The sequence below is a fragment of the Thalassophryne amazonica genome, chromosome 7 (assembly GCF_902500255.1).
Source record: "Thalassophryne amazonica chromosome 7, fThaAma1.1, whole genome shotgun sequence".
Classification (NCBI taxonomy): Eukaryota; Metazoa; Chordata; class Actinopteri; order Batrachoidiformes; family Batrachoididae; genus Thalassophryne; species Thalassophryne amazonica.
In genome coordinates this window covers 16,903,939-16,923,391 of record NC_047109.1, presented here as the reverse complement: position 1 = coordinate 16,923,391, position 19,453 = coordinate 16,903,939, and the positions used below count along the sequence as shown (strand labels likewise).

At 43.8% G+C, this 19,453-nt stretch overlaps 1 protein-coding gene across 5 annotated transcripts in view; it reads left to right on the top strand.

Moving 5' to 3' along the window:
* Nucleotides 1–15,147, top strand: part of snrka (SNF related kinase a) — a 157,926-nt gene extending 142,779 nt beyond the window's left edge. For 2 of the 5 annotated variants that reach the window (XM_034173905.1, XM_034173907.1), the window contains exons 4-8: nucleotides 1,509–1,721; nucleotides 3,275–3,409; nucleotides 9,326–9,527; nucleotides 9,681–9,784; nucleotides 10,204–15,147. In XM_034173905.1, coding sequence (XP_034029796.1) covers nucleotides 1,509–1,721; nucleotides 3,275–3,409; nucleotides 9,326–9,527; nucleotides 9,681–9,784; nucleotides 10,204–11,329 — 1,780 coding nt within the window. In that variant the 3' untranslated portion in view covers nucleotides 11,330–15,147. The remainder of the gene's footprint in view (nucleotides 1–1,508; nucleotides 1,722–3,274; nucleotides 3,410–9,325; nucleotides 9,528–9,680; nucleotides 9,785–10,203) is intronic. The other 3 variants (XR_004561673.1, XR_004561672.1, XM_034173906.1) reach the window with 3 other exon arrangements.
* Nucleotides 15,148–19,453: the final 4,306 nt, after the last annotated feature.

The window sequence follows — 19,453 nt, the reverse complement described above, 5'->3', positions numbered from 1 at the left end:
AAAAAACCAGAGACATGTGGAAGAAAACGGAAAACAACCATCAAAATGGATAGAAGAATAACCAGAATGGCAAAGGCTCACCCATTGATCAGCTCCAGGATGATCAAAGACAGTCTGGAGTTACCTGTAAGTGCTGTGACAGTTAGAAGACACCTGTGTGAAGCTAATTTATTTGCAAGAATCCCCCGCAAAGTCCCTCTGTTAAATAAAAGACATGCAGAAGAGGTTACAATTTGCCAAAGAACACATCAACTGGCCTAAAGAGAAATGGAGGAATATTTTGTGGACTGATGAGAGTAAAATTGTTCTTTTTGGGTCCAAGGGCCGCAGACAGTTTGTGAGACGACCCCCAAACTCTGAATTCAAGCCACAGTTCACAGTGAAGACAGTGAAGCATGGTGGTGCAAGCATCATGATATGGGCATGTTTCTCCTACTATGTTGCCTTATGCTGAAGAGGACATGCCCTTGAAATGGGTGTTTCAACAAGACAATGACCCCAAGCACACTAGTAAACGAGCAAAATCTTGGTTCCAAACCAACAAAATTAATGCCTCGTAGATACTAGTTTAGTGATTCATAGGCTTGCTAAAAAAGCAGTTTGAACATAATAGTTTTGAGTTTGTAGCATCAACCGCAGATACTACTATTATTGTGAACACCCCCTTTCTACTTTTTTTTACTAATAGCCCAATTTCATAGCCTTAAGAGTGTGCATATCATGAATGCTTGGTCTTATTGGATTTGTGAGAATCTACTGAATCTACTGGTACCTCGTTTCCCATGTAACAATAAGAAATATACTCAAAACCTGGATTAATCTTTTTAGTCACATAGCACTACTATTATTCTGAACACTACTGTAAGTGACCTTAAATTTAAAGAGTTTCTTTTGAGTAAATTTTATGCTGCACTCCAACTGAACCAACACAGCACATCTAGAACACAACAAAATAGCTCATATGTATATTTATATATACAGGGGTGCACATAACTGGTACTCATGGTGCTCATGTGTGCGAAACATCATTGATGCACAGCACAGGGAAACACTTTCCCTACAATCAGTCATTGCTTTCCTCTTATGAAGTGCTTCCTTTGTGTTTTCTGCTGTGCAGTAAAAGCTTGATTCATCATCTTCTACATGTCCGTCATCATTAGACACTGTGCATGTTAACCACGATCTGGCCACGTCCCCGGGAAAGCCCAACAAGCAACAAACACCAACTCATTGTCACCATCATCTTACCTCCCCCACCAACATGTTATATGTGTGTGTCTTTGGTGATAGACTTCATAAATCCATCCTTTCATTGTTCTTGACCAAAGCAGTGTCTCTAGACCTGGATTTGGTCCCCGGGTGCCAAACTGTGGCTGCCCACTGCTCCTAGTGGATTCGATTGTGTATCTAACTATAAGTTAGGATGAGTTAAACGTTTCATTGTGTGTATGTAGAAATGACACATCCTCTTCTTCTTCTTCTCCTTTGCTCTCTCCACATGACTGCAGCCTCATAGACCAAATGCTTCAGCGGGACCCTAAACGGCGGGCCTCCTTAGAGGAGATCGAGAGCCACGCCTGGCTGCAGGGGGTCGACCCATCCCCAGCCACTAAGTACAACACCCCCCTGGTCTCCCACAAGCACCTGTCGGAGGAGGAACACAACAGCATCATCCAGCGCATGGTGTTGGGAGACATCGCTGACCGCGAGGCCATAGTCGAGTAGGTTCTCCTTTCTCCCTTATTCGGAAAAGACTTAAAAATAAATAAATAAATGAAATCAGGCAGATACACTGCTGTTACTTTTCATCCAGGAAGCTAAAAACTTTATTCAGTGTTCATCTTTGATCATTCCGTGTGCACCCGGGGACCACGGTTCCATTTCAAATTGAAAATTTCCAAAACCTTCGATTCCATTTGTGTTTGGTGTCATTTTAGTCCGTGATAAGGCAGAGACGGTCACTCTGTCTGTTCCTCATGTGATCACACCACGACTCAGACGGCCTGAAGTACGGCTTAATTTAAGAACCTGCTTTGCCTCTGCTGTTTGTCCTGAGCAGATGTGGATCTGCTTTAAGAGAGCAGCAGCTGTCGATTGGAACAAGAGTGACCTGATGTTGACACGTGTTCCTGTCAGCCGCTGTTCACTGCTCACCTCCACCTTCTGTGGTGTGATGGCGCTTTGTTCACAGCTACAGTGCAGCCAGTTAACTGTGGGATTTTTTTTTTCTGTGTCTGGCTGTGAATAATGAGGGAGATGACAGCGCAAACTGTGTACCAGCCAGAATTCCCAGATTGAGCTTTTAACAACGTGTTACAAGGTTCAGACATTTTGGGATTTCGACTCCGTTCAGAATGGGGTTAGCAATCCAGATTCGGACCGTTTTCTGTATCTGAACAGTGCTATTCGGATTTAAGCATTCACCCCTCAGAGGTGAGCAGATTCGCTGAGGTCTGACCACACATGTGGCTGCAATCTGGCAAGTTCCGGGATCAAGACTTCAAATGGCGTCCTCTGCACCATGGCAGCATTCAGTTGCCGTGGCAACATCAAGGACAGCAAACAACCTCTTTCTCTGCGATGTCTTCTCGCCATAGAATCCACTGGGTGTGTGTCCCTGCAATGTGTCACACACACACACCCACTCTCTCTCGTCCGGATCCATACGCGCACACACGCTCTCATGTCTGGATCAGTACGCGCACACATGCTCTCTTGTCCGGATCCATACGCGCACACACGTGCTCTCGTCCGGATTCATATGCGCACACACACTCTCATGTCCAGATACAGGAATTCTCACTGAATTTTAAGAAATTCTCTGGAGAATCTGCAAAGAATTCAAATTGAGTGTGGACCTGTGTGTAGAATGAGCCAGATTTGAAAACCAGGTCTGAACACTATTCGGCCAGAATCTGTGTGATTTTTAGATGTCTGGTGACCATAATATTATGCTGTTTGACAGAGACCCATCTTGTATATTAAAGTCAGATTTGGGTGTGGATGTCCAATTTTGGCCTGTTGCCTATCAGTAGCAGCAGCAGCCATGGTACCCTTGCCCACCCCAATACATACCGCTGTATTAAACTGTGGAGCTACAAAACTAAACTGTCAGAGGGAAAGAAGTCATAACTGTCTGCAAAGCGCCCCGGGGTACACCTCCTAGTAAATAAATATTTTATGTATTCATTATTTTATTTATTGGTCAAACAGTAGTTTTAAAATAATTTAGTTGCCGCTCTGGTGTTTTTCTGACGTGTTTGTCCTGTTTCAGAGCCCTGGAGACCAACAAGTATAACCACATCACTGCCACATACTACCTGCTGGCAGAGAGGATCCTGAGGGAGAAGCAGGAGAAAGAGGTCCAGACCCGATCCTCCAGCCCCAGCAACATGAAGGCACACTTCAGGTAAACATCAGCTTTTGATACAGAGAGCCAGAGCGACCAGAAGATACAATCAAATGAACAAACTCGCATTCATAGATGTCTGTTAACAGCTGGTGAATGATGTCACCCCAGATATTAAAAACTGATTTTCAGCCCATCCATGGTACTAAAACACCTCAGTCCTGTTAACAGATACAGATTCTTTATTTGTCATTGTAACAGGTACAACGAAATGTAAGGTGCAGCCTTTGCAGGTGCACATATACTCAACAAAAATATAAACGCAACACTTTTGGTTTTGCTCCCATTTTGTATGAGATGAACTCAAAGATCTAAAACTTTTTCCACATACACAATATCACCACTTCCCTCAAATATTGTTCACAAACCAGTCTAAATCTGTGATAGTGAGCACTTCTCCTTTGCTGAGATAATCCATCGCACCTCACAGGTGTGCCATATCAAGATGCTGATTAGACACCATGATTAGTGCACAGGTGTGCCTTAGACTGTCCACAATAAAAGGCCACTCTGAAAGGTGCAGTTTTGTTTTATTGGGGGGGGATACCAGTCAGTATCTGGTGTGACCACCATTTGCCTCATGTAGTGCAACACATCTCCTTCGTATAGAGTTGATCAGGTTGTCAATTGTGGCCTGTGGAATGTTGGTCCACTCCTCTTCAGTGGCTGTGTGAAGTTGCTGGATATTGGCAGGAACTGGTACACGCTGTCGTATACGCCAGTCCAGAGCATCCCAAACATGCTCAATGGGTGACATGTCCGATGAGTATGCCGGCCATGCAAGAACTGGGACATTTTCAGCTTCCAAGAAACAGATCCTTGCAACATGGGGCCGTGCATTATCCTGCTGCAACATGAGGTGATGTTCTTGGATGTATGGCACAACAATGGGCCTCAGGATCTCGTCACGGTATCTCTGTGCATTCAAAATGCCATCAATAAAATGCACCTGTGTTCTTCGTCCATAACAGACGCCTGCCCATACCATAACCCCACCGCCACAATGGGCCACTCAATCCACAACACTGACATCAGAAAACCGCTCACCCACACGACGCCACACACGCTGTCTGCCATCTGCCCTGAACAGTGTGAACCGGGATTCATCCATGAAGAGAACACCTCTCCAACGTGCCAAACGCCAGCGAATGTGAGCATTTGCCCACTCAACTCGGTTACGAGGACGAACTGGAGTCAGGTCGAGACCCCGATGAGGACGACGAGCATGCAGATGAGCTTCCCTGAGACGGTTTCTGACAGTTTGTGCAGAAATTCTTTGGTTATGCAAACCGATTGTTTCAGCAGCTGTCCGAGTGGCTGGTCTCAGACGATCTTGGAGGTGAACATGCTGGATGTGGGGGTCCTGGGCTGGTGTGGTTACACGTGGTCTGTGGTTGTGAGGCTGGTTGGATGTACTGCCAAATTCTCTGAAACGCCTTTGGAGACGGCTTATGGTAGAGAAATGAACATTCAATACACGAGCAACAGCTCTGGTTGACATTCCTGCTGTCAGCATGCCAATTGCACGCTCCCTCAAATCTTGCGACATCTGTGGCATTGTGCTGTGTGATAAAACTGCACCTTTCAGAGTGTCCTTTTATTGTGGGCAGTCTAAGGCACACCTGTGCACTAATCATGGTGTCTAATCAGCATCTTGATATGGCACACCTGTGAGGTGGGATGGATTATCTCAGCAAAGGAGAAGTGCTCACTATCACAGATTTAGACTGGTTTGTGAACAATATTTGAGGGAAATGGTGATATTGTGTATGTGGAAAAAGATTTAGATCTTTGAGTTCATCTCATACAAAATGGGAGCAAAACCAAAAGTGTTGTGTTTATATTTTTGTTGAGTGTATAAACCTGAGTAAACCACACGCAGACTTTAAAGGTCTGGAGAAGAAAAGAAAAATAAACAGAAAGTTTAACCGAATGAAAGAGGCATGTCCAGAGCGCAAATTAACAAAAGAAGAAAATGATAAGAATGTAGTACAGGGCTGTGAAAATTCTGTGGATTCACGAAATTCTGCAGATTTCATCATGGGGAGGGGAGGGGGGTGGGTGTTAGTGTTTAACTCTGTAATTGTGATCGTCACTGAGTTTTTAAAATGTCTATTGCAAAGTGTTCCTTTTTTTTACGACATCGTGCAAGTTTTATCAGACCGCAGCAGTCCGCGGACACTGATCTGTGTGTTATAGATACAAATCAGTGTCCTCGGATCCGCGGAGTTTTGAGGAGAAAAAGCCTGGCTGTTGAAGTGAGACTGGTTGGTTGCTGCGGTGACGCTGTGTGTCTCCTGCGCAAAGCTAAAGCTGAACGTAGCATGTGGACATCGCAAACCTTCAGAGCTCTAAAGTTTTTAAAAGACTTGTGCAGCCCGTCTGTGTCACGGACCGACATCGCACAGAGAGAAGATGGTGAGAAAGACGGTTTGACAAAGTCTGAAGGACAAGAATCCGTGGAATTGTCGCTGGTTTCATCAACACATCTGAAAGATAAAAGAAACAGGAAAAGTGAACTGTGCTCTCAGGAAACACGGTTTCTGTCTGGAAAATAAACATTGTGCTGTTCAAACAGGATTTTAGACAAGAGTATGTGACTTTTTTCATTAATCTAGACTTCATTGAAAAAAAAGACTGTAGCTTTGAATGGATTTACATGAATTTACACAAGAATGTAAATGATTTTTTATTAATGTAGACTTTTTTCATGGGAAAAAGACACTGGCTTTGAATGGATTTACAAGAATTTACACAAGAATGTGTGGCTTTTTACTATAATGTATGTTATTGATATTTTACCATGATTTTCAAAATATTCTCCAAGCTTTAGTTGTGGTTTTTGAAATGCTGTAACAGTCTTTTCAGTCTTCATGAATTTCATATAGTTTAATTGTTCTGAGTTAATGCATAATTTGGTTTACAGTTAAAAGGAAAATCACTCCAGGTCCTACTTCCACGTCATATTCTGTTATTTCAACATGATCACCTGCTGGTTCAAATGAAAGGTTGAATACAGGGTCATTTAAATATTCACTAATTTGAGACTTTTTGTTCCAGGAGATGCTGAAAATGTATCATTAGATTAAAAATTTAATTTGGTTTCTGGGATCCCATAGGGCTTGAGACCCCGGCTCCTGGGGGCCTGTGCCCCCCAGACCCCCTGCAAATTTTCCTCGGATTTCACAATTTTCATTTCACAGCGCTGGTAGTAGCTAAAAAGAGTTTAGATATAAAAAAAGAGAAAAGTATGTACAAAACTGTGCATATTATACAAATAATGAATTAGAGCTATTGTTTAGTCAATAGCCTATAGCAGTCTGCCTCTCGGTAGGAGGGGTCTGGTTAGGTTTAAAACTCCAGCTTTTGTGGCCTCTGTTTATTCTTCTCTACAAGAGTCAAGACAGAAGTCAGACTACCAGAGCAAGAATTTTAGCTGAGGAAGCTTCTGCGATTTGAAGCGAAACGTCCTCGCATCAAGCAACCCAGTCCAGTCGAAGATTCAAGCTTCTCTACTATTATACAAATAATGAATGTTTGAGTTCAGTGGTACGAATATTTCATGAGGTGAAAGCTGGAACAAACCATTCAACGAGGCGAAGCTAAGTTGAATGGTTTGTTCCAGCTTTCACCAATAAAACAAATTCATGGAAAACAATGTAAAAAAATTATTTGTTTTATATAACGGCTAAAATAGATCCTTGTCATTTGATATTTTATTAATTTATAAACAACAGAAAAGGGACTTACATTTTGGTGTTCCACTGCTCCTAAAGTCCAACACAAACTTTAAATAGGAGTCTAAATTGTGACGTGTAGTTCGGTGACGCTGTGCACTGACTTCATACTTATATATATATATATATATATATATATATATATATATATATATAAAAAGACTGTGTGTACTTCCTCAGTCCAGCCAAAAATCACTTCAGCTTTTCATCTTCATGCATCCAGATGGCTTACAGCGGAGTGGATTTTTGTGTTTGTGTGTGTGTGTGTATTTGGATAAAGAACACAAATTCAAATATGAAAATAACACTGTATTTAAACAGGGTCACGGCGAAAATAAAAGGAGATGCAACTCTAATAATTTGGCTTCAACTGCCAAATGTTTGAATGATTTCTGCTGTTTCATATGAAAATATTATTTTCTAGAATGTGCTGTATGAGTGTTAGTCAGTGATCACGTCACGGCTTTGTTCTTAGTATCTTTCCAAAGACTCTTGGATACCTTGCAGTGTTAACTAAGCATGACATCTTTAGATAGAAAACTCATAATGTTAAGTTTCTGAATCTGTGCACACTTCGAATTGATGGCACATAAAGCTGTCAAATGTTTGTCAATGCTCAAACAGTTCTCACTATCATATGGTCACATGCCAGGCAGCCGATGTGCCCTCGCACTTCAGAAAACTGAAATAAATAAATAAGTACAGTTATTAAAAACAAATTGCACACATGACCCTATTCAAAGACAACATTCTTTATTCGGTTTCAGCCACTCGGGGTGTTCCCCAAGGTTCTGTGTTGGTCCCACTTATGCTTATTATTGGGCTCCTTCTTTATGGACAACTTCCCCACCACCCTGGAATACATTTACACTGTGATGTGTACAAAACCTGCTTTTGTACTGCCACAAACTTCAAACACTTCCTTTGCCCATCTTTACCCCAAATAGTCGACTGTGGAACATCACAACCTGGATTAGAAACAGTTTTCTTAAATGTGGAGTTGATTAATGTGAATAAAGTACATACTGTCCAAAAGCCTATCAGTCATTATCAGGTTTATGTCTCCTGTCAGATAAAAAGCTTTAGTATAGTCTGTGACATACACACAGCAGCATGTCACACACACACACACACACACACACACACACACACACACACACACACCACTTTCCTCTGCTCGGGTAAGGTTGTTAGATCCTGTTTCGTTCTCTGAGTTGCAGCCTCCTTATTGATTATTGCAGTTTTCCTGACAGACGCCTCCAGTGACTTCCAACCTGTCAGAATTCTGCTGCACACAGCGTTCCTCGTTCCAAACCCACCAATCACATCTCACTCGCCGCCAGCTCCCTCTTCATTATCTGATGCAATATATATATAAAAAAGATGCTTATTGCTCCCATTTGAAGGCCTCCACAGCTCGGTCTTTCTCTTCCGACCCTCCTCCTCCATTACATTCTTCTACAGGTGGACTGTTCACGTCGCACCATTCACGGTTACTCAGCCGCTTTTGCACTGAGATGATGGAGCTCCGGCCGGTCACCCGCTCTGCGACTCAGATAGTGCAGTAGAAAACTGAAACAGTTCATCAAATGGTGATAGAAGCATCAAATTCAGCACAAAGTTAATGTTCTTGAAGTGTAATATTTCTGCTCCTGTGTTATTCTATAAATATCATATTCCCCCAAAATTACTGCGATAATAATAATTCATTGTGAACAGAAGCATAGAAAGTGTAATTTATCCCCAGAAATTAGCATTCATTATTCATATTTATAAAAGCAAACATGGAGCCAAGTATTAAGTGAAACCCAGTAAACGCTGGGCCCAGCACCGTGGTTCCCATGGTAATGGTGCATCACAGAAAGGGGGGCGTGACCTGTCTGATTCCAGGTCCATTTCTCTGTCAGCTGAACAAACTGATATTTTTGTTTCCCTCAGTAAATGTCATTCAGCGCCGAAGCCCATCTGCACCTAAACATTCCCACAATGATGCTAAAAGCTTCGCGGCGTCCATGCGGTCACGGTCAGGCTTATTCCTTAAACTGAAAGAACTTTTTCTAAGGCTAATGTTCTCTGAAATCTCTCAGCTGTTACATGAGCGATGCCTTTAATCAGTCTGAAAACACGTCACAGATGATAAAAATGATGAACCTGTCTGATGGCGTCTCTGCTCGAACAGGCAGTCCTGGCCCTCCAGAATGGACATGCATCAGGACATCGAGGACAGCTTGGCGGCGTCCTCCATCTCCCACGCCGGAGGGCCTCAGTCACCAGCCCGGAGCACCGAGAACCTGCTCAACGGGCATCGATCAAAAGGCATGATGGAGCTGAGCCGGCGAGACGAGACCACCGTGACCGACGCTGCCGGACCGCTGGCTCAGGTACCATCTGCTTCATCACATTCAGTCATATCTTTAAAGAAGCCACATGCAACACCTTCGTAACCAGCTGACATTGAATTTTCTGCCTTGTAATAAACTGTATATTTCTAAGTTTTCATTAACTGTTACTAAAACAATGAGAATTTCTTTCAGGGAGCCTGTGTTGCTGTCTCGGGCCCGATGCCTGGTTCTGGGTCCCACAGGAACTCCAGACCCTCCACCTCAGAAGGACCCAAGCAGCAAAGTTGCCTGTTCAGGTCTGATTCAATGGAATAAGTACTAATATCTGGGTGGGGTGCAACAGTCAAAAAATCACGATTCTGTTCACACCACAGTTCAGACATCACGATTTGGTGCAAGTTTGGTACACTGGAGGAGGGGGTAGATAAATGAGAGAGGGAGGGGAGGATGCACAGAGGAAGCAGGTGGGTCCTCTCTGGTTCCTGAGTGAGTGTGACCGACTCCGAGGTGTCCCCAGAGAGCTCGCGCTGTGAAATTTGGTTCGACGGTACATTTTTACACCTCGTATTTTCTGTATGAATGCCTGCACCGAGCCGTTACGTCTGTACTGTGACAGTTCAGTATGAATACACGTACGGATCCACACCTGATTGTTAGTCAAGTAGTGAACCTTGTTGAGTTTATAAAGAGACAGTAAAATCTTCTCATTTCTCAGACTGGAGGAGTTTGAAGATGAGGAGGAGGAACAGGAGCCGTCTCCCCTCCCAACCCATGTGATTCTGCGGCGCAAGCCCCCCTCCATCACGAACCGGCTCACTTCCAGGAAGAGCGCACCTGTTCTTAACCAGATCTTCGAGGAGGAGGGAGAGTCGGACGACGACTTTGACATGGACGAGGGCTTGCCACCCAAACTCAGCCGCCTTAAGATGAACATGGCCGGCAGTGTGACGTCTGGCGCTGGATCCTCTTCGTCCCCGGGGCCGACACACAAGCGCTACCACCGGCGCAAGAGCCAAGGCAGGGGCTCATCATGTTCAAGCTCCGAGACCAGCGATGACGACTCTGAGAGCCACAGGCGTCGTCTGGACAAGGACTCCGGTTTCAGCTGGAATCGAAGGGACAGCAGCGAGGGTCCGCCTGGCAGCTCGGGGGGAAACGGTGGAGGCAGCAGCTCAGGACAGGGTAAACCCCCTGGGGAGGGAGGTGGTTCCTCCGGGCCGGACAGGGGAAGTCCTCCTGGTGCGGGTGGCGGCGACGATGGCGGTGGGAGAAGTGGAGGAGGAGGAGGTGGAGATGGTGATAAAGGACAGGACGGCCCCTCCAGCTGCTGCAACAACAGTAGCACCACTAACCCGGCGCTTAACTCTTTTTCATGCGCGTCCCGAGCGGTGAGCCGCAGCATTGAGCTGGTGGAAAGCTTGAAGCTCATGAGTCTGTGTCTCAGCTCGCAGCTCCAACAGCACCGTGGGGGGCGGGGCAGCCAGGGGCTTGGGGGAGGAGGCGCTAACAAGTTCATCATAGACACAGAGAACATGAAAATCCACGAGAAATCCGCCTGGAGGATGTGCATCGGCTCCACTGAGAGCCTGGACACGATCTCTCTCCCAGTCACCACCGCCGCGCCGCGCACACAGCACCACCACATGCACCGCAGGCCGGCGCCGCACGGCTCCCCCGGCCTGCAGACAGGGCCGGATCACAAGCTGAACAGTTTGAAAAACGGCGTTCTTCAACTACCTCTGTGTGAGAAGACCATCTCTGTAAACATCCAGCGGGGCCGAGCCTCCAGGGACGGACTGCTGTGCAGCTCAGCGTCCGCCAGCTGCTGTCAGGTCATCTGACGCCGGCGACGCTGCCCAGAACGCCTCTTGTTTGATCACAGCTACTCTTTCTGTCACGTCATTAGTTTGAAAAGCTTTTCTCGTCCTCTCACTCCAAACTTTAACTCCTGGTTTTGTGGCAGCGCGTCACGCCGGCATCACTCCAGCCTTCTGCTGATGTCTTAACGTCTGTCGGCGCTTAATCGCGCGCTTGGAATGTACTTGCTTTGACATAAGCGCTCACGTGCACCTGATGTTTATTGCACGCAAGCTGTGTTTCTTATTGTGTGAATTTGCAAGAATTGTGTAATTTCATTTGGTACCAGGACTGATGATTACTGTGAGAGCGCCACCTAGTGGACAGACTTAATTATCCCAGATTGACACAGAATGCAGGCTAGAGGTAAACGGCGCATCGTAAAGCAAGTACATTCTGAGTTACACTGCTACTTGGCGTGGCGGATTTGTTGGCTTGATTTCAGTTTTTTGTTTTTGGGTTGGTTTTTTTTTTTTTTTTTTCCCCACCAGCCACCGTATTTTCAATCAACTGACAGAAGACAGTATTTTAAAAGTTTTTTCTTTAAGCTCTTATATAAATTGGAGGATTTTATTTGTTTTTGACTGTTTTTTGCAGTAGGTGTGCAGGATCTTATGGAACAAGCACTTAAAAATGAGCTGTTGGAAAGTTTACAGCGTCTGTCGGGCAGCTGGGAGGTCAGCAGAGATCTCCACGGTAACACTCCTCTGGACCTCACGCACCTCTGTGCCTTTTGAATTTTCCTTTGAGAAACGGAAAAAGATAATGGCATTTAAATTGTTTATTTTTATGGCATTAAATCAGTATAATTCACCTCAAAGAGAGTCCGAGTGAAACCCAACACGATGGATTTTCATCTTTTTTTTCCACAGAATTACATGCGCGTGGGGGAGGAGCTTGAAATTCTGTTATTCCATTTTTTTGTTGTTTTTTTAAGATATAGGTTAATTATTTATAAAGACAGAGGTTCACCTGCCATTTTACGGCCCAGCAGGCTGAAGGTTTTTTTTTATTCTTTATTCCCAATTGACTTAAACATTGTGATTTTGTTTCTGTGCTTCTGGTTGGTCAGTCACTTTGCTGACGTTGGTTTGTTTCTTGTGTAGGTTCAACTCCATGGAAAGAAAAGGGTTTTTTTTCCCGCCCTTAGGGAAAAGGGTTTTTTCCCGACTCAGTCCACAACAGTCCAAGAATTCACCTTGGGGACCTTTTTATGATTAATTTTCCTTGTTTATGCAGTAATTCTTCTTCCATTCTTTTTTTTACCACTTGTATTTTGAGGTTTGTTCTTACCAAAAATTCATGAGTAAAAATTTGTAATTCTTATGAAAGCTGACAGACTTATTTCTTTCCTACATGTGACTTCTGTTTTAGCTTTCAAATAAAATTTGTTTCAAATATCAGAAATATCTGATTGATTTTAACATTCAACTCGGCCAGAAAATCAATTTATATTTATGTAATTGAATTAGAGACTTTTACCTGAAATATTGTGAACCCATTTGACAAAATCCCTCTGAACTCCTTTGAAATTAGGTTTAATCCAGTGATCACGTGTCAGGGTTTTGTGTTTTTCTTTTCTTTTCTATTCTGAGAAAGTGCATGCAGCAATGATACACCTGGCCAGTGATGTACCAACAGCCAATCAGGACAGAGAAATGGATAAATCAGGGAATTAAAAAATAATAATTGGCTGCTGCGAAAAGGCTTTTTGCATGATTGCAGCCCCCCTCCCCCATTCAGTAGTTGTTTTTTTGTTGTTGTTTTTTTTTGTTTGTTTTTTTTGTCCACAGAGTTCAGTAATAATCTCTCAGAATGCCTCTTCCAAAATGTCCTTCACAATAAAACACCAGCAGTACAGCAGACTTTTACTGTGAAAGTCACAGTGTTCTGTGCAACTCATTCGACATTTGCTAAAAATACATTGTTTGCTAGTTTCCATAAAAACAAGCTAATGTTTGAACAAGTGACACAAAGTTTGGACGATGTTTCAGGAAGTAATGAAGCTGAGTGATGTCATAAAGTCGCTGCAGATGTATTCTGTTCTGGGCGGATCCAGAGGGGGAGTGTCCGTTTACACCATTACAAGTCTTGCACTAAATTCAGACGTCTTCAATATTCTTAAAGTAATTATGTCCGAGTCGCCATGAAAACTAGTGGTTCAAAAAAAAAAACAACGCAAAAACGCCTATGTAACATTTAAAGAAAACAACAAAAGGAAAATCATTGACATTTGAATACTCCACGGCGCCCCCTGGGCGGGAACCACTGTGTTAATCTGTCTGATGACTTTTGTTTTTTTAAGTGACCTCCAGACTTGATTTATTTCCTGCCAGGTTTGTTAATGTGTGAGGAAACGTTTAAATTTTTACTGTAGTCATGTGATAAAGTCTTACTGCTGATGTTTAATAGCGCCTTTTTTTTGTGTGTGTTACGTTGCCGTACACGGTGATGGAGATCTAGTGCGACCCTAAACTCTGTGTTTTCGGTTTGCAGCTATCCGTTAAATTACTCAAACATCCAGATATATTTATATAGTTTTATAATTTTATAAAATTCATGCAGGTTTTTAACGAGTTTAAAGTGGCTTAGAGCACCATCGACCTGCGACCCGATCCCGGATAAGTGTTCGAAGATGAGTGAGTGAGTGCGCCACCTACAGGAAAACATGACTGATTCGGATCCGGACGTCTCTGAAGAAACAATACGTTCTTCCAGTCATCAGTCTTCTCATCCACACCGTTATGTGCAAAAACCACAATAATCAATCATAAACATTAAACAAAACTGTAATTTTTAGCGAGCGGGACATCGGAGGGTTCTTTCTCCCGACGCTTGGGTCTGTTGTACCGCCGTCACCGAGCACGAGCAAAAGTACATTCACAGATACGGGTCCTGGGTTACTTTTAGGACTCAATGAGACGCACTCGGGTTCATGTGACGACGATCTTAAAGGGTTTTGTATCTTTTATTTTTAAAAATGTCTGTTTTTCTGCTGTTTGAAAACGTGTTGACACAAAGAATCTGCTCAGTTTGTCGTTATCCAAATGCTACAAATGTCTGTTTTACTGCGTATCAAATTATTGCATTTGTCCCATGCTCGGTAGCATTTATTTCTGAGGCTTTCTATGAGTTGTGTATCACCATGCCAACATTTGAAAAGTGGCCAAACTGTTAATTTATGAAAATACAGTTAATGATGTCATTTTTGATGGAACAACAAACTGAGCTGGCTTTTTGTGGCCACGCCCCTGTGCTGGAGCTGTCAGCTCTCATTGGCTAAACTACTGTAAATGTGGGTGCAGAAGAAGAGTTGAGCTGGTTTCTTTAAGGGCATTGGCAATAAGCTAAAGTGTGTTGCAGCTAATCTGTACAGAAACTGTTTTTTGTTGTTGATTCCAGAAGTGCGCCGCCTCAGTGCGGCCGCACTGATGGAGAAGAAAAAAAGAAGCTATGTTTAGAATGTTTTTCTTTTTAAAAGGTTTGTAAATATTGTTGTAAATATGGTAGAAGCTTTTGGTGCGTAGCTGTACAGTCATATAGCCATATAATGATAATAATTAGCGTGTCTGTGACGACGCCGTTCATAACCTCAGGTGTCTGTTGTCTGTATCCAGGTCCAAGACGTGCATGTTTCAGTGTTCCGACATCATCGATCCACTGGACCAAAAGGAAAAAAAGAAAAAAAACACGTGTGAACCAACAGAAATATTCAGTGTTTTATTCTGTAGTGGAAATCTTGTCAGACATTATATATAACGATAATAATAACCCAAAATAAAATGTGGAATACTTTCTCTTACACCTGTCTTCTGACTCTTCTTCCCCCTCCTCCCCCATATATATATATATATATATATATATATATATAAACATTCTTGGCTTGCGGAAGAAAAAGTGCTGAAAAAAAAAAAGGCCTGAATTTCAATCCGCAAAGCTCAGAGTTACAATTTTAAGGCTCAAGACTTTAAAACGGAAAATAAGCACCAAGCTAACCGCGGACAGATAATTTAACCTGGACTTCCTGCTGGCTGCCATCTTTAGTCATAACAACAAACAATGACAACAAAGCAACTGTAAAAAACAAATTAGCAACACAATAATGTGATTCATTGATAATATGAAAATGTGACAGTGGGGCCGGGTTTTTTTTTGTTGTTGATTTTTAATTTACAAATGGAACGCATGTGATCGGTGACATCACAAAAAATACAGGTCCTGGTAAATCTGCACGATGAATTGTTTGCACTTTTGTAGTTTGTTGACTGTGCTGGCACTTCATTGTGAAATTAGTGTGTGTATATGCAGCTAGCTAAACAAAATTTAACGTTGAACCCAAAGATGACACTAATCTGAATAAACATATTTTTGGGTCGACTTTAAACTCTATCCCCGCTGTGAGGATGATGTCCAGTCGGAATTCGACTCATAAAAATCAACTTGACGTGCACTCGTTATGAAGCGGTTCCTCACTCTCTGAGCTAGTTTCCATTTTCAGTTTCTTGGCTCAGCTAATTATTTTCTTCCTCCTGTTGAAAAATAAAATACATCCATAAACATCCAACAGAGTTGCTAGTTTGTAGTTTAATTTGCTGTGTGTAATTATGATGGTAACTTTTTTTTTAACTCTGTTTTACAACATTGGCCTGAAGCTAACATTAGCTTTTGCCTAAAGTGTGAAACCGAACTCAGATGAGAAAATTGTCAAACTGTCGAACTCTGCTTTGGTGTTGCCAAAAAAAATCTCACCAGAAGTCGCAACTGGCAATTTGAAATGTCGCTAAAACTCGCTAGACTCCGTGATGATGTAATTTTCATATAGCTGTAAGATGAATGCCATTCTGGGTGACAACTGTAGTTATAATTCGATTAATAATGTACAAACTGAGTGGTGACAAAGGGCAGCCCAACGTGCACTGGCGGAGGCCAACGTGCAATGCGAACCAAGCTCCTGCTGCGGTCGTACAGGGACCGGATAGCCCTTAGCAAAGGACCCCGGACTCCCGGATCACCCCCCACAGGGTGCCCCAAGGGACACGGTCAAACACCTTCTCCAGATCCACAAAACATGTGGACTGGTTGGGCGAACTCCCATGAACCCTCGAGCACCCGATGGAGCGCGTAGAGCTGGTCCAGTGTGCTGCGACAAGGACGAAAACCACACTGCTCCTCCTGAATCCGAGGTTCGACCATTGGTCGAATTCTCCTCTCCAGTACTCTGGAATAGACCTTACCGGGGAGGCTGAGGAGTGTGATCCCCCTATAGTTGGAACACACCCTCCGGTCCCCCTTCTTAAACAGAGGGACCACCACCCCGGTCTGCCAATCCAGAGGCACTATCCCCGATCGCCACGCGATGCTGCAGAGGCGTGTCAGCCAAGACAGTCCCACAGCATCCAGAGACTTAAGGTACTCAGGACGGATTTCATCCACCCCAGGAGCCTTGCCACCAAGGAGCTTTCTAACCACCTCGGTGACTTCGGCCTGGGTAATAGATGAGTCCGCCTCTGAGTCCCCAGTCTCTGTTTCCTCTTTGGAAGATGTGACGATGGGATTGTAGAGGCGGTCTGGGTTGGGAACCACAGAATCTCGTCTCTGCTGTTTACGGACGATGTGGTTCGGTTGGCTTCGTCAAATCAGGACCTTCAGCGTGCACTGGGGTGGTTTGCAGCCGAGTGTGAAGTGTCTGGGATGAGAATCAGCACCTCCAAATCCGAGGCCATGGTTCTTGACCGGAAAAAGGTGCTTTGCCCTCTTCAGGTCGGTGGAGTGTCCTTGCCTCAAGTGGAGGAGTTTAAGTATCTCGGGGTCTTGTTCACGAGTAAGGGACGGATGGAGCGTGAGATCGATAGATGGATCAGTGCAGCATCTGCAGTGATGCGGTCGCTGTATCGGACCGTCGTGGTGAAGAGAGAGCTGAGTAGGGGGCAAAGCTTTCGATTTACCGATCGATCTACGTTCCGATCCTCACCTATGGTCATGAGATTTGGCTCATGACCGAAAGAACGAGATCGCGAGTACAAGCGGCCGAGATGAGTTGCCTCCGCAGGGTGGCTGGGCGCTCCCTTAGAGATAGGGTGAGGAGCTTGGTCACTCGGGAGGAGCTCGGAGTCGAGCTGCTGCTCCTCCACATCAAAAGGAGTCAGTTGAGGTGGCTCGGGCATATTTTCCAGATGCCCCCTGGACGCCTCGCTGGAGAGGTGTTCCGGGCACGTCCCATTGGAAGGAGGCCCCGGGGAATACCCAGGACACGCTGGAGGGACTACATCTCTCGGCTGGCTTGGGAACGCCGTGGGGTTCCCCCGGAGGAGCTGTGGGAGGTGTGTGTGGATCAGGAGGTCTGGGCGGCTTTGCTTGAGCTGCTGCCCCCGCGACCCGACTCCGGATAAAGCGGAAGAAAATGGATGGATGGATGGAAACTGAGTGGTTTGTGTGGAATAAATACTTATTTCAGGTTTGTTGCTAGATAGCATTTTTAGTGTATGGAAGGTCAAAAAGTCACTAAATTGGCAACACTGGTATGTTTCTCTTCACACAAGTCACTAAATTGGCAACACTGGTATATTTCTCTTCACACAACGGTTAGCTTTGGATACACAAAGACTTCTGGGAAACAAGTTTCTCCAGCTGCATTTACGTATTAGAGGAAAAGAGGAAGTTCCAATAGCTAGTTGCTAGCAGCATGATGGCGACAGGTACATTTAACTCACATGCAGTGTGCACTGGCCCGTATGGATTCTAAGTTTACCCTAGCCAGCTGCTACTACGTAGTAAGTAAAGTGTGATTCTGCTACCTGATAGATGTGGGCGGATCGAGCCTTATATCGATAATATCGATACCAACGCTGGTATTGATATTGAACGATCCTCGTGTATAAAGATTGATACTCAAGATTTATTCTCTCCCGCACGCACTGACTGCTGCGCACGCAGACTCATCAAAGTCTGCTGTCTGTAAGAGCAGCGCTGCCGTGTGTCATACAACACGGAGCAGCGCACCCTTGTATTGTGGTTTGTCAGCCCTTGACCTCAGGAGATTTTGTTTTGTGTTGAGTGATTTTTTTTTTTTAAACAAAACGTTGATTGTGATAATAAAGTATTTTGTTGTCATGTACAATGTTTGGCGAAATTCTATCCTAGGTCTTTTGGATCCTTTGGATCTGTGAAGTTTAAATATGAAAAAGTATCGGTATTGATATCGGCAATACTGGGCCTGTATTTACTTGGTATCGGATCAATACCAAAATTCCTGGTATCGCCCACCTCTACTACCTGACCTGTGTACCATGTGAACTGCAAAAATAAGGGCTCCAGTAAACGGGTTGTGATCTAATATATATGGCTGACCGTGTGTGTATGTGTGTTCACACGTGCGCTTTCAAACTAAGAGCTCCAGTGACCTCCCCCTTGGTGCTCCCAGTCACCATACCAAGTTTGGTGTTGATTGCTTAATTACTGTGGCTGTGCATAGCGAATACAAACTGTGCCACATACATACATAGATTGCCTTTTATATATATATATAGAGAGAGAGAGAGAGATAGATAGATATATGCACACCTTTTTTGTCAGTTTAGTAATCTTTCCTCCTCTTTTTCTTTTTTTTTAAATTGTCATAAAAAAATGAAAATTTGCTGTCAAAAATAACTTCAGGGGTTTAATCAAAGCTGTTTGTTACGCAACTGGTTCAAAATCACGTAAAGGAATATTTTGAATAGATTTTCACACATTTGACAACATTATTTCCCATAAGGCCACAGCTGCACTCTGAATTTCCTCACGTGCAAGTAAAGGGTAACGTGTTACATCCCATAACAGAAAAAGCTTAAACTGGCTGTCACTCAGCGCTGAATGACAGAATGATGTCAAGTGTCATCATTCCTGTTGAAACTAAAGAGTGCACAAAGTTTGCAGTGTTGGAGGAAAATCTCTATTTTACTGACTTTTGCAGCGCATATCCTGTAGATTTAACTCTCCACATTGTTATTTTATTGTCAAAATGCCCATAACGACACTTCGACTGAAGCGAAGCAGGAGTTGCATCAAATCAATTATACGATTCATGATTCAAAACAGTCATAATGAAATGTTTTGAGTGTGTTTGATCT